We start from the raw sequence: 27,167 nt of genomic DNA, 5'->3' as shown, positions 1-27,167 counted from the left end.
CTGCTAGTCTGTGTCCAAGACTTCCCCCCAGTTTATTTCAAACTAGTCAGAGAATGTTTTTTTTTCAGTGACTTATTTTTTTGGCATCCCATAGCACCAAAAATGAAACAACACACCACATCCATTTATTGATTGGTCGTCTCAGAGGAAAAGTCCCCTGGGCAGCTGCTGACGGCACATTTGGGAAATCATCTGATGAGAACCACAAGAAACCGCAACGAACTTCATAGCTTCTTTTACTTTTGCCTCTGCCACTCAAAACAGTACTGCCTTGTAAGGTGACAGGCTGATGAGTGGACGGACTGATTTCCCTTCAGCTCTTTTGTGTGTCCGTTCCACCGATTTAGGCGAGGATTCATAACGAGGGCCGAGAGACGCGCACATCAGTCCCCAGACTCCTCGGCTACCACAATACTTGACAAATGGACGTCTCTCACATATCTGGGACACAATATGCTTATTGTCTGTCCGTTTCAGTCGCACAATCTCCGTACTCATAACCCGTGTGCGCACACGCTCACACACAACACACACAGGCACACACCTCCTCTTCTCTCTGTGCTCAGAAACCTGCTATCCTGCCAGGACTGGAAAACTTGGGAAAGATCATCTGCTAGAGTTCATCATGCCTTGAATGTCCTTTTGGCAGCTCGTATATCTGGAGAACAATCAGCATACTATTTCAGAACCATTCCAGCGGATAGTGGGATGCATTATCTCATTAATAGGCATGTGAATGATAGTGTACACGCAGTTTACAGATCGAGTGTTGTGACCGTTTCCATGGATTCTGTTTACAATCTAAACAGAGCGAGAAGCTTTGGTTCTCACACCCAGCAAACTGTACCATAAAGTTATGACCCCAGATGTGACTCAGCCTCTCTGGCGGCTACAGCGGTAGGTTGCAAAAGACACTAATCCATCGCAGTGGATTTTTTTAAAGTGGGCTTTATCAGACAGAAGTAATGTGCTAGTTACTCAGTCACCATGATCGGCCACTTTGCCTTTTAAGGGGACTGGGTAAACACATATAATTATGTAGATGACATATCGGGACAGTGTCACTTTCATCATTTTCAAGACTATTGTTAAATAATAAATAAATCATTGCAAGACCAGAGACTAGCTGGCTTGCAAAAATGGAGCCAATCCTCAAAGGCCTGATTAAATTCTAAGGAGGGGAATATACGTTATATAGATTTATAAGTTGGCAGCAGAATCTTAGGAAGTCTGTGGGCACCCATGGGTCAAAATTAAGAAAGAAAATAGTGAAACATCTCAACAAATAAATATGTATGGAATTAAATACATAACCCTAACCCTAAAAAAATTACAAAAAAATTACAAAAAAATATACAAAAAATTACAAAATTTGTAAATGATTACAATATATATATATATATATATATATATATATATATATATACATATAAATATGCAAACAGAATTACACTGAAAAATATACAAAGAAATAAATTTAAAAATTAAATAGACAATTAAATGTAACCATGACCAATAAAAATTTCTTTTTATAAATTAAGTTATATTTATTTTTAGTTATATGTTTGGTTTAATTTAACTGCATTTAATGACATACATTGTTTTTTTTTGTTTTTTTTTTTTTAATTTATTCATTTATTTTTTTGATCCTCCGTATGACTTAAGGTAAGCAGTGGTTACCTGTGAGTCGGCCTCCATGTAAGGGCTCGTCTTGCCATCCTCACTAAGCGTCGGCGACCACACTCTCTCTCCCGATCCCGATCTGAAAGACAATACCCATGAGAGAGTCAGATAAACCTGCTGCCATCCAACACCCGCGCACTGAAGCGTGCCATCATTTCAGCTGAGAAGCGTAGACTTTTTTCTTTTCTTTTTTTTTGAGCCGACAGATTTTCTTTTCCACTCAAAGTGCTCCTGTACAATTATTCCGGCGTGTGAAAAGACACCCAAAAAAGAACGAAAGCTAACACGCTGCCTGCTTTAATCCCCTTAGAATGACTGTAAGCTGGGAAAGATGACGACTTTAGCGTCACATAACATCCATATGCACATAATGTGTTATCTAATATTAGCAGTGTGGGTCCCCTTTATGTGCCAAAACAAATCGTATTCTGGACTTTAGTACGAGGGAGAGTCTGTGTGGGGATTTCTGCATTTGGCAGGTTTTACATTTCGAATGGGATAAAGATACTTTCCATACTCCTCCTTGTGATGCACCGATACAGTCATCATCAGACTGTAACTCTACTGCATGAGCTATTACTGGAAGAACACCACAGCATTTTCAGTTTCTTTTCTTCAAAAAGTAGTCATAAATGAATTACTGCTATCTGAGGCCGTCTCCACTCCTATTTAGACTGCTAGTAATTGACTCCAGTTGCATAGCTAACAGAAAAGTACATGACTGACCGACTGGCAGCAATGATCCATACAATTTATCTCTACCTTTAAAAAGACAATGTAAAATGTTTTGGTGAAACTAAGAGTGTGCAACTTATTTCTCAAGCAGATAGTAGTTCATTTGCAATGCAAGTTTTATGTTTTATTTTCATTGCACATGAAAGATGCAAGGTGAATTCTTCGGTTCAACGGTCTTTGGTTGCCATAGCGTTGGCTGTTAAGTGGGAAAGCATCCAACGTCCAAAAGGGTAACAACAGGACGTCAAGCTTTCCGTCACCCTCCTACCTCCTATTCATCCGCAGAGACTTGAAAACCATTAAACGGGAGCGTGCACGCATTTGTTGACCCCACACGGGGGAGAGCTGATGTCTAAAGAGGTGAGGTCATTGAGCCGCAGCTGGCACAGCGCTGGCGGCGCTGAGGCAACGCTTCAGATATGGACCACGGAGGTGTTGCTATCAAGGGCGCCCTTGTGAGGCGCCAAGTGTCTGGCGGATGAGCAGCCACTGCGTAGGACGAAACCCTTCATCCACTTCACAATTAAGGGATAGAAAGCCTTCATGTTTTCAGATTTGTTTGGTTGTGATGGTGACCGCACAAACAGCCTATTGAAAGTCTGAAGTGGCCAATCTGACGCTGACATTTTGGAAGTGCATCCATAATCGGGGAGTTCTGAAACTGAGAGCATGTCACTCTGAAGAGTAATGTCCCTTATGTGCTTGACATTTTAATTTAATTTTCAATATTCCACTTGAAACACAACTGGTACCCAGCTGGACGCTTGGCTGTAAGCAGACCTCATCCTTCAACTTCAACTTCCAGGACTGAATAAACATAAATAGTCACGGACGAAAGAAACAATCTGCTGCACACAAGTTAGACTTCGGGACAATGGACTCTATTGTTATTTTCACCGCCAGTATTGAGTCATCGTGTGAGGGATTACCCCGGGAACATATGGGAGGGATAAGTGCACCAGACAAACATTCATTAATCTGTCGATTGTCTTTGTAATCCAGTTTGTCTTGCTTCTACTTTTCCAGTTCTCTGCATCTGTCTGTCTGCCTGATCCGAGGATAAATCTTGCCTCATGAGTAAAACTTGCCTGGAATACCTTCGCAAATTTGCCGACGCGTTAACAACATCATCACAATCTGCAAGGCTATAGAAAACAGGATGTTTTATTTTAAAATCTAGTTTCCAAATGCCGGAGTATAATCTGAGAAGCCTGCTCGACACGTTCAGTCTGCATCTACATACAACAGTCTTGGACTTTCTGCCCATCAGCTCCCCTTATTGTTGTATACACAAGTGTCAAACAAGGAATACAGAAAAATGAAACGAAAACCAAAAAGACAAATGGTAAAGAGAAAGCACATGAGGACGTAATTGTGAAACCCACATGTTTTTGATTTCATAAGCAGAACGGAATTATGAAAATAAAGTTTAAAACGCAAAATATAAACGAGTTCATTATATGGATAAGGAAAAGCAAATATACAGAGAGCGGAACAGCAAATAGAAGGAAATCTCAGGTCGTCACGATGATTTTCCTCCTCTCTCCTTTGGTCATATTTTCCCTTGTCTGACCTCCTCCTGACAGGTTTAATTTCCTGATTGGGGAGCTCTGGTTTTTAGAGTGGTGGATGAGTTTACTTTGGCTGCGCAGGATCGCCGTGTTCCGGGAGGAGACAAGCGGCTGAAAACTAAGTACAAATTAAGATGTGGCTGATCACCTATCATTTCAGGGTTCACTCGGAGTCTCGCCTCATTGCCTCGCTCGATCACGCCCGTCTGAAAAAGGCCGGTTTTCAGCACGATCATCCGTCAGACACCGCTGGAACTGCTTCTATGTTATTTTGTAATGTGACAGTTTATTTTTCCTCCCTAAAGAGAAAACAATTACACTTTTTAAAGAGCAGCTATGGAGGGTACAATCTGCAGAGCTTAGGGGGGTAAAAACACGTACATCTGGGTGTTTACGAGATCAGTGACAGAGGGGAAATGAGAAGGAGGATTACGCCCTCCACCCCGAAACACAGCCTCTGCTACAAAGTCTCTCAAACGGCATTGATGTTGCATTCATAACCACAAAAAAAAATAAAATGAGTGCGGGACCAATGACGAGATGAAGGCATGAGAAGGCAGCGGTGCCGGCAGGGGAGGGGCGTGCGTTGGATGGTTCCTTTGGAGGTTTCTTTATGTTTTCTGTCCCAGCTGGAGTCCTGTGCTCCTTTGGTCCCATGCAGCCTTATGTGTAATTCCTCAGCAGTGAGTCACAGGTCGCGGAGTCAAAGCGACACAGCAGGAGCAGATCTTGTTTCTCTGTCTCCGATTCCTTCAAAAATCATCTGCCCCGTTTCTTCTTTTGGTTTTGCACTCCAGATGATGATCCGTGTGTATTAATCTCCTGCCGGGCTCCGATATGTATCCATTCTACATGCGCACTGCATATGTGTATTATATCACCTTAATTGGGGATGAAGCGATCAAATATAGCGTCATCCTTCGCTACTACACGTCCAGAAACATAAGTGTGCTGGTGCAAAGCTATGAAACAACTGAAAATGTAGGCTACACTTGTTTTTGTTTAACCGTTGTTGCTCCTTTATCTTCGCCCCTGCAGCGGCAAAAACCGGATTAGACCTTTGGAGAGAAGTGAAAGTGAGTTTTACTACGGCTTTACGTTGTTGTTCCCTTTCTGGTTCAGGCTAAACTTGTCAACTTGGCACCATTATCTAGACTGACCAGTTTTTTGGCTCATTGAGGACTGCACATAAGTGTTCCTTCGAAAGCCATGCACGTCGTCGGAAGCCCCAACTGACACCACTGTACCATAAACTGGCTTTTACTCTTTATGTCACCAAAGTATAAAACACTCCGTTAAGTTAAAGTCAGCGTGAGTTGAACCAGACTGCTCTGAAAAAAGCCATCATGAGAACGTTTGAATCCGTTTGCATATGAACATATGCATTTGTAATTTGTCTTTAATGCCCTTCCATTGAATTCTGCTGAATTTTGCTGCTGCCCCCAATAAAATGCGGACGAATAGAATTTGAAATTTGTGATGCTTTCTTTCTTCTGCACAAAGTTCTTCTAATGAGAACTCTTTACAGTGAGGTCTGCGGACGATCCTGAATAACCACCGAGTTCTTTCTGAGAGCCGTTGTGTTGAATATGGCAATTTTTTATTGTTCTGAGAAGCACAAATTCCATTCATCCCTATTGTACTGCAATGAAAGCCAAACCCCAGAGAGAAGAAAACATGTCCCTCTCTGTGTTGACCTTAAAAGCTGTAAACCATCAGCAGTTCAATCTTCATCGACAGTGGGATGTCAATGTCTTTTTTTTTGGGGGGGGGGGAATTCAAGAACAAGACACGCAGTTGGAGTAACATACACAGTGAAGGCACCATGAGTCATTTCTCAGCACATTTAACTTGCCAACCCAGCACGACTCTTTCCGAAAAGCCTGACCAGCAGTGGAAACACATATCCCAACCACCATCATCTGTCTCTCAGGCCTCTGCAGCCACATGGCTTTCTCCATTAAGCTCTGGCATAAGGAGGGAAACTGCAGGGAGGTGAAGGCACCATGGAAGCAACGGGGGAGAGAAAAAGATGAAGATATAAAAAGAAAAGTGGATTAGCGGACTGGGATTTTAGGTTTGGAGAGGGGTGGCTTGGAGGTCAGGGATGAAGAAAGTAAGGGATGAAGGAGAGAGGAACAAGGGGGGAGAAGCTTTCCCTCCACAGCTGGTTCATGTATTCACAGGCTCTGTTTAGGTCTGATGATATACAGACCGGGAAAAGCAGACATGACACACTCCAATGAGCACAGTGTGCCGGTCCAGGTCCTCTCACATTAAAGTGAACTTGCATGTTGCATGTGCGCGGAGGGGGCGTCAGCCATTTTCCCTCCTCGGTGAGACGACACAGCTCCATTTGAACACCAATGCCAGGAACTAACAAAAACTAGCCAGGGTGTTTCAACTCACGGCGAAGCGCTGACAGGCCTGAATCAGTAGGGCGGTCTGATGGAAAATGGAAAGCTCTGTTTATTTCTTGACCTCAGTGTACACTTTTGTTTCTATGTCCATGTCTTGCCCTTTTTCTTTGTTACTTTTGTCTTTTGCTTGTCTGCTTCACTCAATCTCTAATCTTTCCTCTTGACTTTTCTGCAGCCGTGGAGATTTTACCGTACCTTCCATTTCTGACTCCGCCTTCTTCTTCTGCAGAATGCTTCCCGAGACATCGGGGCCTGCAGAAATGTTTGCACGTATGAAAGTGATGTGAAGCATTTGCTACGACCTTCATCGAGTGCCAAGCTTGCCCTAGATAGTGCTCATGGAGTGAGGGAAAGCATTTTGGAAGAGCGGTGTTGTTCCGCCTGTAGACCGAAGGAATCCATGTCGAGGAACACTGTAGCTTCAGAGGCTTTACCAAGGAAACGTTCACACCTGCAACATTTGTTTGATTCAGATCATAGTGTGTTTGACATCATGCGTTTGGTTTGTTTGGGAAAGTGTGAACACAGTAATAGCAGTGAACACATGTGTGGTTCGTATGTGGGGGGGAACCATAAACTGACCCTGAGCCAGACCAAACACCAGGCATAAACTTGTTATGAGCGAAAACCAATGCTGACGTTGTTCCACGTTAAATTTCATAGGAATGCTGTCATTTCTGTTTGTAGTGATGCTTTTTACACAAATCAGGCATAACATTATGACCACTTGCCTAATGCCTGTGGTGTTGGGCAGCAGAATGTTGTTAATGGGGGCCTTTGGTTTGAGGGGAAGGGACATCTGTGGATCATCCCACAGATACTTGATCAGTCTGGGATCTAGTGAATTTGGAGGCCAGGCAAACACCTTGTGCTGTTTTTCATGTTATCTGAGTTGTTTCTAAAGTGTTTCAGGTCTACAAACTTATCAGTTTGGACGTCTTCTCTAAATTCAGTCTCATTTTTGTTTTTCCCCCTTGCGTTCCATGCTTCCCGGGGCACCTATCCAGAAAGTTGTTCTGATGCTGAGCGCCCTGAATAAAGGTCCTTAACAGTAATGAAGAAAAATGTGGATTATGAAACCCATAAATGTGGACACATTACAAAGAAACACTCTTGTGTTACGCAAGACCTCAAGCTCAGATGCATCCAGTGTACTGTAATTTTGGTTCACAGAAGACGTGTGGACTCATATATTTGTCCATCGGCAGCAGTAGAAAATTACAGGTCTCCCGTTTCTTGTGACTGTTTGGAGTATTTTATGGCATAGTCCTTTAATGAGTGCTGAGAACTGCTGTCCTCTGAAATATTATTTTTTAGTGAGTCAGCACGGGTTCATCGAGTCACTCCCTATTTTTTTTAGACTCCAGAATCAATGGTTGCGTGTTTTCTTTTTGGGAGCTTGAACCAGAGGCTTGAACGTTCCTCAACAAGCTGAGATTTGACTACCATGTTAGGGGTTAGGATGGCCTATCCCGTTTCTTTTGTATGGTGCCTTTAACTTTTGTATGTTTCTTGGAGGTGATAGCCAAAATTGTGACCTGATTTCCTTTTGGTAAATGTGTGATTTTAAAGGCTTGTATTTGTATTTGTGCAATCAGTCATAGTGACCGTTGCTATTTATTAACACAGGATTTCCTGCGCAGCATTGGAAAAAGTTGCTCTAGATGTTTAGGATACTGAATGAAATGTCTACTGGTTGAAAACAACTCAACTGGACAACACATGTGGTGCCTTGATTTATCTTTGACTTGGTGTGAAAAAAGATGCATCCCTGCAGGAATATTCAAAGATTATTTCAACACTCCCGGCGCTGTACGTTCTCGATCCACAGGAGAGAACCGAAGATTGACTGCGACTTAACTGTATCTCTAGCAATGCATAAACCAGAAAATGTTGGCTGTAAAACTGCCTTCTAGGCAGAGATGAGCACATGTGGAATTCTCACTTGCTCTCTCTGATTCACCGCTTCTCCAATTGGCTTTAACTCCCCCCTTCGCTGCCATCTCCCCTTCTTCTTCCTCCTCCTCTTTCTCATAATTCCCACCATCTTTCAGGCGTCTCTTTCCCTCCCTCGTCTTCTGTCTTGTATTTTCACTATACAATCTTAAACTTTGAGATTAATTTTAAAAGCATTTACTTTCCTCAGCTTGGGCTGCGTCTTTCTGTATCCACCCTCCCCCTCGCAAGCGGTTCGTTTCAACTCTGTAACGGAGCCAAACGTACGGCTCATCTCTCGGACGTGCTTTACCCTCCTCCTGTCCGGCAGCAGCGCTGTTCATTGTAATTATTCAAGCAATATACTGCGGAAAGGTCACATTCCAGCAGCTAGCCTTGTCTGGCCTTTGGTTATATGGCCCTGCATCCAAATGCATCAGTTTAAATTGGAAAATTAAGTAGAGACTGATGAACAGTATAGCTATGACTGGTAGTTTACTTGTGGATATAATTTAGAGGAATCATTTTGAAGTAAATAAGTTAGTTTAGAGTCTTACATATCCCTGCTGAGAGCCTTCAAAATGGGAAGTGATCTCCAGTATTTTAATTTAATGTATATTTAGAGCTGACTTAAGTTTTCATTTTTTCCTTTATTTCTACTGACGCAATTGAATATTCATCATTGCTCAGCCCCCTAGTCTGACAAACAAAAGTTCTAGTCATGATCCCAGAGTTTCCAAACGCCAAATATGTCCTCCTAAAACTACAACCAAAAAGAAAAAAAGAAAAAAAATGAAATTGAAATGTGTGCGTGTGTGTGTGTGTGTGGGGGGGGGGGGGGGGGGGGGGCTAATGCACAGGAAACCTTAAATTTCCCACTTGGGTGTAGTCAGATTTTAACACATCAGTCGTTTTAAAAGTGATCCATCTCGATCAGTGTGGCGAAACACGCAGATAAAGACAGAGCACGGACTCAGTTCTGTGCCGAGTATCCATCACCCTAACGGGCTCTCCTGCTTTTTATCACACTAAATTATTCCTTACGTTCTCTAATGTGTTTTCTCTGCTTCGGGGGAAATTTAAGTCAAATTTGGAAAGATTAAGGTGTAAGTAGTGAAGTGTGGGAGTGCACTTTTTTTTTTATTTTGTGCTCCTGCAGCTGTAGACTCTGAACTCCCCCGGTTATTGCGCTGAACGCTACTTTATGTATCCTTAAATAAATTTACAATCCCTATGTGGACAAACCACTTAACGCTCAGGCGCTCGGCTTGATATATGGATGAGGAAGGGAGGGGGGCAGAGGAGGCTGCTTCATGCTAGAGTGCATACCATAAAACACAAATACAACTTAGGGAAAGAAAAAAAAAAAGAATTTCTGTATTTGGAGTGAATCATGAGTGAATCTTTTCTTATCGGAGGCTGGTCTGGTTGCAAGAAGTCAACTTTGCGATCCAAACCATTATGGGAAAGAGAGAGAGAGCGTGTCATCTGCTGCCCCTAAAAGGAGAGAGAGCTGAAGCACCAGTTGGCAGTTGTCACTTGTAACTGACTCTGAAACCGCACAGTGTTCTTCATCTGAGAGGACGGGATTCAGAGTTTGCCAGATGCGCTCGGCACTTTCCAGTGCTCTGGCAGCCCAAAGCAACCATCTAATATAAATGCGGGAAGCAAGTTACATTTCAGTTTTTCCTTGGTTACAACCTCCCAACCACCCGCCTCTGTCATTAACCGTTTACATGGATGATTTCCATTCCCCGCTACGCTGTCAGAAACGTGCTGCTCCTCTCCCTTGCTTAAGGTCAAACGCATGCATCCTCACAAAATGTTAAATCAGTCCGAAGGGCCATGAACGGGTAAAACGCGCAATGTCGACCTGTTAATTCCATCAGAAAAGGTCACCATCTGACTCAATGTGTCTAGTACAGGCCTCATTGATTTTGACGGCGCTCTATGGGAATAGCGAGAAGATTATTTAAACCGTCATAAACCTGTCATCCGACGCTACGACTAGAGTGTGCCAGGCTGAATGCACTGACCAGAAACCGAAACGATGCGTGTTCACGGACGAGAGGCTGTAAATGACCTTAGTCGTAAAAATATCTGTCAAGTTTTTCAACTCAGTTACTCATTTAATGAGCCTCAGAGCAACATCCCTAAACGGGCTCCGCCGAGGGTCAAAGCGGTGACGATTGCTTTGACTAATGCTCATTACTTCCTGTTGTCCAATTACTCTGAACTTTATAAATCCCATCAGGCCATCGCCAATGGAAACCGAGCTGAATAGGCAGTGTGTCAACAAGCCTTCAGAAGCAACTCGCTTGAGTGTTTGTGTGACATGATAAAAACGTCTTCATTATATGGGTTTTCTCAAGCAAACCTGTGGAAATCTACTGAACCATTAGCTGGTTTGGAGTGAATAAGCTCGGCTGTGGTAGTGTCATGAAGAAGTAAAGGTTGCAAACCGAAAAAACTCCCGGAGAAGAAACAAAACCAGTCACAGAGGCCCTTATGGGTGAAAAATGGACAGAGGGCGTCAGGATTTTTGTTTTAATTGGTCAAGTTGTAATTGTTCTTGCTTGTCAACCATGAAAGAACAAAGTTTCATGCTGTCCAGAGACAAAGACAAGGACAATGCAATGATTCTAAAGAGAGACCGTCATCATCTCTAGATGGTGAAAAAGGTTGATTGGTCATGTCAGCAAAAACATCAAAATGGATTATGGCTGTTTGGAGGACCCAAAATGGTACAAACACAATTCTTTGACATTGTATACCCATCCATCAGCCTTCATCTCCCTGTTCTTCCTGAATTTGCAGGTTCAGAGACGAGAGTTAAAGAGAAACCCGTGGTGCTTCTGCCTTCTGATGGGCGACCACCATCTGCACCATCGACATAACGTAGGATTTCTCTGTTAAGGACATTCTCCATACCTGCTGACGCTGAGTGTGAGCTGCTGAGTGCAGGTTTTGATCCTGTTCTGAGCCTCCATGTGCGTCATCTGCTCCGTGCTGTCGCCATTGATAGCCAGGATGGTGTCGCCTGGAGACAGGTCACCCAGAGCCGCCTTGCTGCCAGGTGTTACCTAAAGATAACACACACACACACACACACACACACACAGCAGTCCAAACACACCCAAGAAAAGAAAAGAAAGAGCTGTTATAAGCCGGGGTCAAACTGCCAGCGACGAAGAAAGACAAAAAGGAAGAAATGAAAAAGAGTGTGGGAGTGTCAACACGGGGGCCAAATTCAACAAAAGCAGCTCTCTTTTGATTTATGAGATATTGCCTTGGGCAGCACTCTAGGTTTACATTTTCAAAAGCCAGCAACAGTGACACTGGGAAGTGAGAGGTTTGAGTTTTGAAGGTGGTGAAATATCTGGAAATAACTGGAACATTTTATACGCCTGGCCTTTTGAAATTCAGTAAAAAAACTAACCAGATGCAATTTTATGATCACTCAGCAGACTGGGAGGGAGCTACTTTGAACAGAGCTTGCATATAGTTTGAACCTTGAACCTTAACAACCGTGTCTGTGTAACGTTAGATTGATTTGCAAGCATCTGGTCAATATGTTCTCCTGTTATTTTTCTTCTCATTTGTCACTCTGTCGTTTTTGATCTTGTAAAACATGTGTCCGCACCGCTTTAATTCGGGAGATGTTCTTTCAGCGGTTGGACAGAGCAGGTTTCTCCCTGTGATCTTTCATTCCTGAGACCCGGCGGTTTGCGGACATTTGAGCCCCACAGGGAGGTTGAGGTGGAGAGAAGGCGGGGGCGGAGGGCGGGTGTCCCAGTGGGTATGTTTCACCTTCACGGACATACCCAGTAACATGTGATATCAATTTTCCATTATTACACACACACATACAAATGTCCCAGCTATTTCTGAGCCTGCCTCTGACTGATATATGGCTTTGGCTCACAGAAATAAGAAGAAATTATTTCCTGTCACTGTCATTTGGCAAGCTGCTATTCCGTAATAGCAGGGAAACAAAAAAATGTCATGTAATGTGAACAATTGTCATGATGTCTCCGCTCTCCCTGTAGTGCTCCACGTGTTGTCAGTGACATGTGCGACTATTAATGTGTATGTATTTTTTCCAACCATTAAATGTGAAGAGACTTCCTGCAGCTGGATGCAATTTCTGTAGTCACAATGCTTTTTGGGGGAATTTTTGGGGCAAACAAATTTGGGCTTTGTGACATCCACTAAAGGCTGATTTAGGGTACTGCGGGACATAGACGCCGTAACCTACGCACCTAACACCAGTGCGATTTATACTTATTTGCTTGTCAGTCTGGCTCGCTATGTAAAAACGCCACCCAAACATTAGTCCGTGCAGTGTCTTTTTTGCCAGTTGGGTTAACTTTTGTTTCTACTTCCTGCTTCACTTTTAACAATGGCGACTGAAGCTCTCAGTTTCAAGAAGAGTCGTGCAAATGTTTGTGTCGCCGAACCTCCTCAGTTAACCTTTCCTTGATGTGTTCCATCTTTATTGATCCAAAACAATCAATTCAAAAATTTGCAGAGATGGAGAAGCAGCCGGGAATGCTAAAGCGGAAATACACTACTACCAATCACAGCTCTTGCGGTCTGCATTGCTGCGTACGTACATTTCTAGGAAGGTGCACGTCAGCTACGCCGTGCTGTCGCCGTGCCTACGCCGTGCCTACGCCGTCAAATTGACGCAGAAGGCTAAACTGCCTATAAGGAGCTTAAGTTGCTTCTTTCAGTAGCTACACAGCATTCGTTTTCTCGCATATCAGTAATAGGAACTATCTTCAAGTACAATTTAAGAATCGTCACATTACAAGATACTTCACTTTCAGTCAGTTTAATAAATAATAAAATCTAAGCTTCAAATCTTTACTTTTTAGAGGTTGAATCTGTTGTTTAGAGGTTGTTCAATGCAAATTTATTTTCTGTTAATGCATAATAAAAGTTTGATGCTTTTTCTTTTTAACAAATCCAGTCGAGGCTGGTTCAGAGTTCAGCACGTGGTCGAGGATTAAAAGGCTAAAATGTCAACGTCAGCGCATAAAACAGAAGGGATCATTAGATTTCAGATTTAAGGAGTTCCTCTTAGTGAAGTTTTTAAGCGTACCACTCTTTGAGCGGATTCATCTCAATACCAGAGCGCCCACTGCCTGACAATACCCACTGCCTTGACAGGTGAACCTTGAGATGTATTGTGTCTGGAACAATGAGCCCTTACGTCTGAATAACGTAACAGGTAGGAGTAAGCTAATCCGAGCTAAATAAAGACACGACTGACTCGGAAAAACACAATCCGAAAGAAAAGGGTGAATGGCTGTTTGCGCAAGAGCAGAAGGCACGCTAACCGGGAAGAGGGTTTTAAGAGCAAAGGCACACAAGTTCACGCTCCATGAAGCACTAATAGCTGAGTCGTGTGGTTCAGATGTGGAATTCCTAATTTACAGCCTCTGACCCCCCCCACCACCTCCCCCCCATTATGTCCCTGACACAGTTCCGGTAAACTGAGAGGTCACTGTGGGGAGTATGAGTAAGCTTGTGAGTGTGAGTCTCCTGGGAAAAACAAACCCACCTAAACTTACTTTATCCTGCAGCTGCACTTGTAGATATATGACATAAACAATAATCTAAATCTTGTAAATTAAAGATTCCATTTTTTTAAATTATTATTTAAAGAAGCATAAGAGAGGCTAAAGACTTTTTTGGAATGCTGAACACATTGTTTGTCAGCGCTTCATCTGACAGACGCTAAATGGAGGTTACAGTTTGAGCCCCCTGTCATTTAGCACGACCTCCCCAGTGAGAATGCGTGTCTGTGTGTGTCTTGGGTTTGTGCCTGGGTTGTGTTATAGTGGATGGACGTTTGCGCACCCCCACCGCACACTAAGAGTGAGTAATACCACCTAAGGGTCAGGGCCATGAAGACACACACACACACACACAGTGGTATGCCAAGAACCACAATGGCATGACTGAGGTCGTCACTGGAGGACAAACATTCCCGTCTACTAGGAAATGTAAAGATGATGCAGAGTTATGCGGTTCAGACATAATTTGCAATTTGCTATATTTACACTCTGCATGTAGTATAATGTAAAGACCAAAATCTAAAGAGCTTTTAAGATGGGTGTTATTGTCTAATTAAGATATGCTTCTACAGGCTGGGCAAGCAAGCCATACCAATCTTTATTCTTCTTTCTCCCATGAAACCACTTCTATAGTAACAAAGGATTTCCACTTTCTCTGTTTGTTGGGTGAAATAAAACGAACACGATGAAACCTTCTGAAAACAAACAGTTCGTGTGACTGCAGCTAATTGAGTTGCAATGGAACCGAAGTTGCTGTGAATGGTGAAAAGTGGTTTCCAAACCTCTTTGGAAGGAAATAAAAGACAATAAATTATGCAAAATGATCTTACTTTAGTGACTTACTGTCATATGGTAAGAATTTAAGTCATTTTCACCCAGTAACTCTACTTTAAACTTCAGCAGATGTGCAAGGAATTTGTTAAAAAGAAAAGAAACTAAAGTAAATGATGTTGCAGTTTAATTTATATTAATTATTAATTATCATGCCCAAAATTTCTTTTATTAATGCCTCACAAACTGCTCATTGCAGTAACAGATGCGTGAACCACACTGCATGCAGGAGTGTTGGGAGCTGAGGCAATTGTTTTGATAGCGTTGGACGGCACATTTTACATCGCAATGGAGTCACCGACAAGCAGCCGTGATGGAAACACTGATTGCGCGGAACGCGACTCCAAGAACCGGTAATTTAGCAAAGGAAACCGCCGCTCCGTTTCCACAAGGGGCTGCTCCACAAACAGCGACACAGTTAAATGCTAACAGATAGAGCGGTTAGCAAATGGCAGCCTCATGTCACACGGAGTCATCGTGTGGCATGCTGAGGCTTGGTGAATATGCGCGGCATGGTGGTTTCACTGGGAGCATGTGCGTTTGAGAGCACAGCAAAGGAAAAGAAGAATGTTTGTGTGTGTGCGTGGATACACTCTGGTGATAAAGCTGCAGGAACTCTTTCACTCGAGTGTGACAGTGGCCTCAGGGCAAGGTACTATGACATGCCATTATTGTTTATAGTGTTTTTTTTTAATCAAGATCAACCTCTAAACAACAAATCCACATTTAAACCGTGCATTTGAAGCATGTTTGAGAAGAGCTTGAGATCAGAATACACAATTATTTATACACCAATCAGGCATTTCATTATGACCACCTTCCAAATATTGTGTATGTCTTCCTTGCACCTCCAAAACAGTTGGGACTCATCAGGGAATGGACATGGGCCCTCTGAGGGTGTCCTGTGGTGTCTGGCAACAGAATGTTGTTAGTGGGGGTCTTTGGGTCCTATTGGTTGAGGGGATCATCCCATACATACTTGATCAGTTTGGGATCTAGTGAATTTGGAGGCCAGGTCAACACCTTGTGCTGTTCTTCGTGTTTTTTTAGTTGTTCCTAAACTGTTTTTGTGTGTGTGCCTGTGTCAGGTTGCATCCTGCTGGGGATGGCTGCTGCCGTCAAGGAGTGTCATTGCTATGGGGTGGGGGTGCCTGGTCTGGTCTAGGCGGGTAGTACATGTCTAAGTAACATCTACACCAATGCCAGATCCAAAAGTTTCCCAGCAGAACATTATATAGTCACAAGATGGTCAATGTTATTTACTTCTCTTGTCAGTGGTTTTAATGTTGTGGCTGATCTGAATCTAGTGGTTAAGATGTGGCTCACATTGAGCTACAGCAATTTTAATTTAAGGCTGCTGAGTCATAAGTTATGTTTAATCTAGACATCTTTTAAGGCCACTCGCAGCTGATCGTCCAAAAGTCTCTTGACCTGCGAATCTTTAAATCAACACTCACTGGTGGTTTATTTTTAAGTTTTGTGCCAAGAAGAGCTCGTCACTTGTAAATACTGCTCTCATGCACAGATTCCTCAGAGGCGCTTTCTGCCGGGGCGGGAGCGCTGAGTCGCGCGTTTCAGCAGCACACAGAGTAATTCCTGGCAATGTGTCAGAGGCCTTTGTTTTCTTGTTGGACTTGTGATAGGAACCATGGTTATGACCTTGGTGACTCTTTGGAAAGCCTCTACACAGTGTGGGGTGTGAGGTTCCTGACTGGTGTGTGTTAATCACACTCAAACAAAGAGGCCGAGTGTGCCAAGACCAATAAGAAATTCTGCAGCTGATGATTAAACATGTGGGCTTTGACTTTAATGAGAACACGGGGAAATGAGAGAGTTGCTTCAGCTTAAAGGCTGTCTGTGATGCATTCACGTACAAGTAAAATGAGCGCAGTGCAATGCATCAATATTAGTCATTGGTAAGTGTGTAGCAGTCCCCGTAAATCTGATTTGTTATCAGTTTAGTAGTATTTCTGACTGGTTGTTGCACAAAGAGTTCTTGAAATTTTGAAGTTTGTCTTTTCACCATGTGACGCTTCAACGTGTTGCACATGATCATAAGTGAATAAAAATATTTTGCATCCTGTTCAGCATGTGAGAGTTTATAAAGGAAAGCAAATGACTCACTTTACAATCTGAGAATAGACTGTGACGTAAACTGCACCGGTGTTGACTATTTACAAATTGCTGTTTTCCTCGTGGCCTTCACATTGACGTTGTTCTGTAAAGCTATAATTACCTTCGTGATGTTTGTTATGGTCCAAAAATTCCCATCTCAACAGAACCCCTCACACATCATTCTCATGTTAACGCCAAAAGTCAGTTTCATACGGATAACCAAGAAGAGCTAAGCAACAACCCACCCTTACCCTACCGTTTCGAGAACACCCCAGCTTCACCGAAAACAGGAAATTCCTCGAGAGTTACCATCTGTTATCTCTCGCCGGGTTTGTTGTGGACATGCATCATCTATAATTGTAGCCCAGAGAAAAGAGCAGCCAAAGAGAAGACTAGAGCTGACTATTATAACCCGCAGTGTCCCAGAAACAACCCCATGTGGCTTTAGGTCATGTGTCCCATGTCTGGTATGTGGCCCGGACAGATGTACACCGGGAGATTAAAGGGTACAAAGGACACTGAAGTCATTTGACGTGCCAATGTACTCCGTTTTAATGTGCATTTTGTGATTTTAATTCTCTTATGAAGCGAACAACATAACTCGGCCAGACTGGTGGACACACAACTCCGGTAAATGCGAGAAGAAGGAGTTGATTAGTGGGAACGTAGACCAAGAAATGTTATCGGTGCGATTGATTTTCTCTGTGTCTCTTAAACTCACAAATAAACTACAAAGATTACCAGCACCAGTTTATCACACTCTCATAAGGAGGGTGACCTTTGCTCCCATTCACATGGAAGCAAAAAAAGAAAACCCTGAGGGGCGTGTAAGCTGACACCTTACTGTATACTGTATACAGCAAGCTACAGGTGGAGCAGATAAACTACACTTAACTTCATCAAAAATAAGCTTCATACTTAGAACGTAGAGGTGAAACTTCTGGATGATCCAAGTTCTTCTTCATTAAAGTGATTTTTCAAGTAAATCTGACTAGTTCCAGTAGGAAACCGCAGAGTTTGGGGTTTAGAATCTGCACCCTATTTGTGATGGACATTTTCCATTTACGTCCACTACAAGTGTTTTAGAATTAAATAAAAGAATGTGCAAAATCGGCCCATCTTTCAGAAGCCGTGCCGCATCAGTGTGAACATAAAGGCGTCAGAGGTGATTCAAACTTATTTACCCAACATCCAGTTGCAAATTCCTGTCCGATACACCAGTGTTTGCCAACTGGCAGGGCTGACAAGTGGCCTGCGTCACCTTCTGTGTGGAAGTGAGTTTGACATCGATGTACAAAAGGGCTTCTGCCACAGCCGCCACATTCAACGCACCCTCTCTAACTGCGCACTGTGATTTTTACTTTTTTTTTTTTTGGTTATTTATGTTCCCGTTTCTCCGCCACTCAATCTCTCTCATTCACTCGAAGCCATTTAACAACCTGACCCAGCATGCGCACAAACACACTAACAGGGCAAATGTTTCCAGAGTCTAATAGGCACGTCATTAACTGGCTCAAGACCTAATGGGCTGGCAGGGGAGTAATGGGCTTATCCTGGAACATTATCACCTTAAGCAAAGAACCAGCTGCTGCCGTAAGAACTTGTTTTTCTGGTATTTACAACTCAAAATGCAGGTGTCTCACATTTATATATGCACAAAGACATGGAAGAGGAAGGAAGGGATATATGAAATACTGCAAAACAATTAACATTCAGTTCTTTTCTTCTCTTGTCCAGGCTTCTAAAGCAAGCAAACAGATCACCACCACTCAGATTACTTTGACTTGTACAAGGCGTACATAAAAAATCCCCCCTTAAGAGGCATTTTTTTGCCACTGTGAGGCATAAACCATCCTTCTCTGACACACTCTTAGAAACACTTCCTATCTCTTTTTTATGTCACCGCTCAACACATTTTAATGGCCATCTTGGGTATGCACTGCGCAGCAAGAATGCGACAAGCATGTGATGAATTGCGAGTTTAGGAGCTGCTCCAGTATATCAGCAACAATGAATCACATCGTGCATCCAATTCGATCAGCTCCCATGTGGCAAAGAGGATTCCTTCCAAAGTTTCAGTTTTTATTTTATTATTTTGGTAATTACTCATTCACTTAGGCAGCAAAGGAAACAGATAACAGGATTTAACAATCAACCAGTCCCGCCAGTAAAACTAAAATTTGTGGTGTCAGCTGATGTGTCTGAGCTTATGACGTCAATTGGACTCAGAACTGCTTTGTAATGGCTGGTGGCAAGCAGAAAGAAAGGCTTTAGCTGGTTAATGCTCGCTGCCAGGACCCCGTGTATTTACGCCTCTGACATGACATATTTTGCCAAATATGCTTGCATCTCAGCAGCTGCTTCCTTGTCTAATTTTCAAGCCAAGAGTTTGGAATTAGCCAAAAATCCCCCATTTACTCCTGCAAGCAGCTCCTCCATGTGAGCGCTGGATTTTATTGCCATTTTTCTTATGTAACTGTCCGTAAAGAGTAACCTGCAATTAATTTCACCCGTGCCATCAGCAATGAGTTATGCAACGTTCAGCACACAAAAGACTTCCCCGAGCATGGAATGCTTTTTTAATATTGGCAGTCATGCAAGTATGCACTGATTGAAATGGTGAGAAACTGAGTGATAAGGTACAATGAAACACCAGTTTGAGATAAGATGTACCTTTATTGAACTAGCTGAACAAGTTATCAAATGCGCTGATGCACTTAAGCTGCACTAAGCAACAGTTAGAGATTAAAGCAGGTTACAATAGATTGTAGACTTGCTCCTACCCCAAATAAATTCTGGTGTTGAGAATAGCATCTGCTGTAAACTATACAGAAACTACACCGCAAAAAAAGACAAACTGAAAGATGAAGACCAAGAAAACTGGATCCTTCCAAAAGAAAACAGCAGAGGAAGTTTTTTTTTATGTCTGATTTCTGGACTTTTGAAGTTTTTTTTCAGTATTTTAGTTCCTTTTTTCCCCCACTGTGACTTGCTGAGTCAAAAGGTGCCAAGTTTGCAAGTGAGTCACGCCAATGCGAAAATGCCCAAACCCTAAACCTACAGACGCACACCTCTGAAGACTTTTGCAAACACTGCGAGTGAAAACATCATTTCACCACAACTTTGAGGGGGAGAGCACTTTGGGTCACCTTCGGTGGCTCGTCTCTTTCTCTTAAAGTCGTTAATTGCCCGCAGTAAATCTAAAAATTACACCTCTGGTTTGAAGTGCTACAGCCCTGTAGTTACGGGGTCGGCTTGGAGCTGGCGGTACAGCTGAGCGCAACACCTGGAATCCCTCAGCGGCACCAGTGAGCTCTGATGAAAAACAAATGTCAGCGCCTCGCCCCCTCCCCTCCGTCCCTGCTGTTAGCCCTGCAGCAGGACCAGACCGTGTTTACCTTGGCTGAGGTGAACTACTGGCTACTGCCAGATCCACTGCCAGCACACTGACTCTTGACCCATATCGACAGGGTCGGGAAAGTTCACAAAACCTTGTGGGCACCACTATTTCCAATATTAACAATGATTGATCAACATAGCAGAGCACAATGACGGTGTCTTTGTCCAGGGTTTAAAATAATGTGACTCCTGAGGTCACTAGTGCCGCGTGGTCAAAATGTGACAAGATTTTATTATATTATTTCGTTTTTTAAAATAAATTAAGGGCAAACTCAGTGGCAACTTAATTGGATCATAATGTAGTGGTTTAATTATTTTAAACCATGAAATAAACACATACTTTCTGTTGAGTATGATTCTGTTTAACGCTTAATAAGTGATGGTCGGCCAATTGCAATGACTCACACAACAGTACTGGCAAATGTGGCTGCCAGAAATTAGACGGCACCATCAGTCTGCTTTTAGAGTAAAGCTCCTGTTTCTACTCATATTTACTACCGATAGGGATATCAGACCTTCAACTTTAAATACTACAGCAACTTCCAGCGTGACTCGATTCAAACTTCCCCTACATCCCGGCTCACACTGCAATTAATCACTGAAGGAAAGTGCCAAGTTTATGCGCCGGCTCCCTCTCTGTGCTTTTTCGCACGGATCAATGAATGAAAACACACGCAGGCGCAAAAGACAACACGGCTACTACCTACCCTGGAGACGGTTAACGGTGTGCTGAAGTCCCGTCCTCCCACCAGTCGAAAACCCCACGGAGAGGGTCCCCTTAGTGTCACGGTCTGGGGCATGTTTGGCGTTAAAAGAAGAAGAGACAGCTAGAAAGATGACAGGCAGACGGAGAGCAGGGGAGAAACGGTCCTCGATATGCGCGTAAAAAAAAATAGGGAACTGGCCCGAGTCCTCCGCCTAGCTGCTAGGCAACGCTGTCCCGGCTCTAAAAACTTTCCTCCCCTCTTGATTCAAGTTTAAATAACGAAGCCGCCTCTGACGTCGGAGGACGGGCTGTCCTGCCCACCTTCAGCCGGTCTGCGGAGTGGGAGGGACGGCGCTCAGTGCGCTGACATGTCAACCGTGAAGGAGAAGGAGCCTGGGAAATTAGTTGATTGTGGACAGGTGTAAATGTGGGACTCGGTGTATGCTACTGTATAAACCTTACTATAAGCTGTAAGTGGTTTGGTGGTGTTGTGTATGCTTCATAGGCTATTTTTCCTCAAGACTAGTCATTCATTCATTTCTTTTCAGCTCTTCTGAAGACCCTGCAGGTGAGGCTGTAATCAGGACTTTATTTGTTAATAGCCTGTTCTCTAATTCTTTCATTTTAATATAATAGAAACAATTAACTTCTTAACATTACTCACAGATGGTATTTGCATTATTAGTTTTATCGTGATAATATTAAATGAAAACAATACAAATTGTCTCAAGACGCTTTATAGAACCCTGGCTGAAACCCCCAAAGCACTAAGATGACGGTGGCAAGAAAAAACTCCCTTTCCAGCTCATATGGGGGGGACCCATCTGCTTGAGGCTGTCCAGGTAAAGACAGAAAAAGAGAGGAAAGGAGATTAACATACATTTGTCATACATCTGTTTTTACGCTGATACAGTATTTTAAGTATTATAAGTTATAAGTATAAGTAATATCCACATTTCATAATAATGGTATTCCTCCATATGTGATGGCCTGAAATTTGCTATTTAAAGCCTACATTTGCTCTGTTGGGTACTTTAAGTTAATATGGCAAAATGATGTGCTTAATTTTGGTAGCTAATTAAGATAAATAGTTTAAAAATAATAGAAGAATAAAAAGAATAATAGAAGACACCTTTCTTAGCTTATTAAAAACAGTGGCATGTAAAACAGAGTCTGCAACCGCATTGGCTCTGCGGATGTTGTTGGTCATAGCAGTGTGTTGAGCTAAATGTTAACGGTAGCACGCTAACACATGCTCAGTTTAACATGCTAAAGCTTGACAGACATAATGTTAGCCTTGTTCATCAACTTAGTGTTAGAACGCTAACGCATTCCCAGTTCAACATGTTAATGCTGAACAAATACAGTGTTAGCCACATTCATCATCTAAGTGTTAGCATGCTAGCACTGTCTCAGTGTTAGTATGCTGATGTTTAAAAAGTGTAAGTGATGCCTTCAAATACAGCTTCTGAGCTTGTGGTTACGTCATGGTAAGTCATGTACCCGAAGGACTTGCCGTTCAAGTGGTCAACTTTAGCCATAAGTTGTGAGAAAATACTGGTGCTAGGCGACTGTTGTCATCTACAGGCCACTTAGGCTAATAGTTTAGCAATTTAACGACTGGGTAATTAATGTGGGAAATGTAAAGGCGTAGTCTAATTAATGGATTAGGTAGTTTAGAATATCAATATCAATATTTTTTGTAATATTATATAATGAAGTAAACTATAGCACTAAATAAGTGATATATAAATTTGCCATTCATCATGATTTCTGAAAATGTTTGCAAAGGCGTCACAACTTCTGACCTCTGACCTTACCAAACATTTCTACTTACAAGGTTGTGAAAACCACAAGAGGAAAACGTTCACAGGTTCTCTGGTCACAGCCACATTTAAAGGCAGCAAATGTTAACGAACAGTGTTACATGCTAATGTTTAAAAAGTACGTTATAAAGTTGACTGTGTTCACTATTTAAGTGTTAGCATGCTAGCATTTAGCGCTAATCAGAAAGCACAGGTGTGGATGATGGAAAAATTATTTATTCATGATCATGCCAGTGAGATTTTTTTTTTTAAATTCATCAGATTTCATGGTTAACAGTCAACCACCAAATGAACACTGCTAGAACCACACTGTCATGACTAAAATTAGAAACAATAATAGATGTAGATGGGGGACATTCAGAAAATGTGCTTGCCTTTAGGTCCTTGGAGGATACTCTGGGCATGCGATTAAAACTAAAGCCAGTCAATGACTCACTGTTCAAAGTCTTCAAAATCATGGAGTAACAACAGAGATGTGTTGTCATTTGGACGCCGCACTGGTGGAAAAAAAAGTCTCCCATTTGTCTGTAGATATTCTAGTATCCACTTCTTGATTCTCTCATTTCCCCAGCCAGTTAATGAGTGAGTCAGTGAACTAGAGTACAGTGTTTCTACTGCAGAGGGGATGATCTCATAGACATTCCTGGGAACGTGTCTTTTAGACAACTGCAGACATGTGGAACTCTGTCTGAAAATCTGAGTCAGTTTGAGTCAGACACAGACTTATTCTATTTACTGGGTATGAACAGGATTTTGGCGTTGGGTATGTCGTCACTGGATGAGTGACAACGATTTGGATGTCTTCCATGTACTTTTCACAATAGGCTAAGCTGTTGGGACGCCACACAAGAGGGTTGGGAAGAGCTGATGCGCTTGTTAATGATGCAAGTGGTGTGATTGCTTTATCTAAAGAAAACATTTAGGAGAAAGTGTATGAGTAAGATAATCTCCCTCGATACTCACTGGGGAGAAGTTGGATCTATTCTGTGTACACAAACATAGAAATCTGTTCTCAGATCTTTGAATAGAAAGAAGCACAAACTCACTGATAAATAATCAAAACTGTATTTGACTTGGGGTAAACTGTACGTCATACTCAGCTGTCAGTATTTTTTTTTGTTTCATCCCATTGTGGTTCACTTCTGTGCTCGACTTTTATTTAACAACAACAAGGTTCAAGGTTCAAGAAAACAAAAAAATAGTAATTTGTACTTAGAGACGATGACAAGAATCATGTTTACGAAGGTGTGGTCAAATAGGTTCAGACTGCTCCTTTACTTGCTTCCCTCTTTACATCAAAAGGATGACTAACCAAAGAACAAGAAAGGTTTAGAGGCCTATAGTCTGCATGGAAGATTTATTGAGGAGATCCACTGGCTGACATCTTCTTCAAAGCCTGTTTGCAATAAATCTCAGACAAACTACAGAGAGGTTCCGTCTCTGTTCTTTTTCCCTGAATGGTCATTATTCGGCATACACTCAGCAACGTCTACCTTTTTTCTTTTTTCTTTTTTTTTTAAATCTATCAGCGCTCTAAATTTGCATTACGTGACCAAGAAGAACCACAGTGGAGCAGGTGAGACAAGCAATGATGCAATCATCAGCTTTCTGTCTCTGTCTGGTTTTCTGTCTGTTGTTTGGCAGTATTATGTCATCTTGTTGCACAAGACTTGATTTCACAGTCACTAGTAGTAATCTAGTGACGACATCCTGTAATAGGTGGAAAAACATTTACTGATACAAATGTGGTTTTAAACACAATGTTCAATGTTGGGCAAGAGATTTTTCTTGACAACCAAATGTCAGTTCCGTTTAACTCTATGGAGCGTTTTAGCCCCTTTCAGCTAATTTTTCTCATTGTTGTCATCAACCCTGTTTCCAGCTAAACTGACCCTCCAGATGGTTTGTTACACTGAGCCACCTTGGAAACAGTTTGAAAATGGCAGGAAAAAAGATTTTGCAGGTGAATGTACAAACCATCTGCCTATCAGCACCTATCACGGGCTAACTTCCTCCAATCAGATGAACCAACCATATCACATAGTAGGAGAGCACCCAAGAGGAAACATAAGCTGCAGTCCAAGCGTAGCGTAGCTAGCTAGGTATTTGGCATGTTGGTAAATGGTCTTAAATTTATATAGTGTTTTTCTATCTATTGGTTCTCAAAGTGCTTTACAGTCACAATGACACATATACCCATTCGTTCACACAATTGCTCACACATTTGCATCGTCACATAGCTGCCAGTAGCTCATAGCCACCATCTATTCTAAAGTGATTCTAAAATGGCTGTAGGCAATAGACTGGTGATCTGTCCAGGGTGTACCCCGCCTCTTGCCCAGTGACAGCTGGGATAGGCTACAGCCCTCCTGCGACCCTTCACGGGACAAGCGGTTACAGAAGATGAATGAATGAGTGAATTCTTATTAAAAACAAACAAAAAAAACAACTTTGTCATTTCATTACATTTGCAGAGTTTAGAAACACTACCCTAATATTTTTGTGAAGTTCATGAATTTGCTGCAGGTAAATCTGTAGCTCTTGATTGGTTACAGCCTTTTGCTACATTAACAGAACAATGTCTGTACACTGTTTACCAGCTCACATAACATTTGGTAGCTTCATCTCCCCTACATTGAAAATGGTTGTTTCTTGGTAATGACACAACAATGGTGCCACTTACTGTGCTGTGCCTGGAGCGGCCCATGGGGAAGCAAAGTATGGTAGGGAAATCACAAAGTGTAATTCATGTGGTTGGAATATTGCTGAGTCAGAAATGAAAAACAGATGATTTCATAGCACAAGACCACCACAGCCTCAACGCTATCGTATGGCAATGATGATACCTTGTACCTTTATCCAAAGACTAGTATGAGTCCCCTTCTTTCACAGTTACTCCTAAAACCTTACATTTTTTAGGTGAGCTCCTAACCCAACGACCATGTGTTTGCATTTGTGTATAAATGTGATTAACTGTGGCTAGAATGTTTACTGTATGCACACGAAATATCAAGATTAAGCTCAAATGTATTTATTTCTCACATCAGTCATTTTTTGACCAAAGTAATTGCTGCATTAGAGCTGTGGCTTTAGTTTCGCCAAGCTGGTGAGAAAATTGTTGAAAGAATAGAAATCTTACTTAACGCAATTATCCATCATCCAGCCGCAGTTATCGATCCCCTGGCCACACACATACACACTGACCAGATGCCGCCAGTGAATACATAATGTGTTGCTGCACCGTTACCGTTGTTGGAATAACAAACAGATGTGAATAGATCTTCAAATACAGTTAAATAATCACTTCACTCACTGTTTTATTATGATTTACGAGTTATTTCTAATACAGTGTATGCTCTGATTCCTTAATATAAAGTGATTTATTACTGGACTGTTGGACTTTCATTCCCAGAAACTGACAACAGTAAAAAAAAAAAAAGTGTAAGGTTACCTGAAACTGTGCCATAGATACACACACTGCACCATTTCAATCACTTGATAGGATCTTAATGAAACACTGCTGAGGGACAACATTTTCAAACATGTGGATAGAAGGATGAATGAGAAGGTTGAATATGGACAGTAAATGGTATGTGGATACATGCGTTCTTAAGCTGTTTGTATGCCTATAAAACTGGGCGTCTTGCAGAGCTGAAAACAAAACCTTCTGTAAAGTTATGTGCTCTAACCATATATTGCTGTGGTCTCCATCTTAGTGTTACCATGCTAACACATTCTCAGTTTTACATGCTAAGGCTTAGATATACTGTTAGCCATGTTCACCATCTTAGTGTTAGCACACTAACACATTCTCGGTTTAACGTGCTATGGCTTAACAGATATAATGTTAGCCATGTTCACCATCTTAGTGTTAGCATGCACATTCTTGTGTTAGTTTTTTAATGTTTAAAAAGTATAATTGCTGCCTTTTTGCTATGTGTCATATATTTTTAGGAGCCCAGAATCCCCACTTTGAGATGTGACAGGTGCTTTTAACACAAACACTGGTACTCAGGGCTAGACTATGACCAAGAGGTTTAGACATCTTTGTTGCACTGAAAGACATGATAACGTGTGGCACAGTTTCTCTGAATAAGAATAATCCTGATAATTATGCAGTGCAACGACGTCTCTAATTCACCCATAGTGGAGTCATAACTTGTGGAGAGCAGAGTAGGCAATACTGTGGTGTTTTTATAGAGTTGTAAACGAAATCAGCAGACCCTTGTGTGTTTCTGTTGTATTTTATTTATTTATCCAAACCAGTGGTGGGCCCCTGTCTTTGCCAAATAGTTATTACTTTAACCACGACAAGATAGAGCTTAGAAGAAGTAACCTTTCCCTCACCCCAGCCAAGTGCG

General features: G+C 42.1%; 1 protein-coding gene across 1 annotated transcript in view; it reads right to left on the bottom strand.

Annotated features, from left to right (window-relative positions):
* The window catches only part of pdlim4 (PDZ and LIM domain 4), a 41,153-nt gene extending 19,940 nt beyond the window's left edge, over window positions 1-21,213 (bottom strand). The window contains exons 1-3 of the mRNA XM_084565113.1: window positions 20,982-21,213; window positions 11,276-11,427; window positions 1,681-1,762 (exon numbers count right to left, since the gene is read on the bottom strand). Coding sequence (XP_084421239.1) covers window positions 1,681-1,762; window positions 11,276-11,427; window positions 20,982-21,074 — 327 coding nt within the window. The 5' untranslated portion in view covers window positions 21,075-21,213. The remainder of the gene's footprint in view (window positions 1-1,680; window positions 1,763-11,275; window positions 11,428-20,981) is intronic.
* Window positions 21,214-27,167: the final 5,954 nt, after the last annotated feature.

Source organism: Chelon labrosus (assembly GCF_963514085.1).
Source record: "Chelon labrosus genome assembly, chromosome: 17".
NCBI lineage: Eukaryota > Metazoa > Chordata > Actinopteri > Mugiliformes > Mugilidae > Chelon > Chelon labrosus.
The sequence above is the reverse complement of the archived record's forward strand: the minus strand, read 5'-3'. Positions and strand labels throughout refer to the sequence as shown.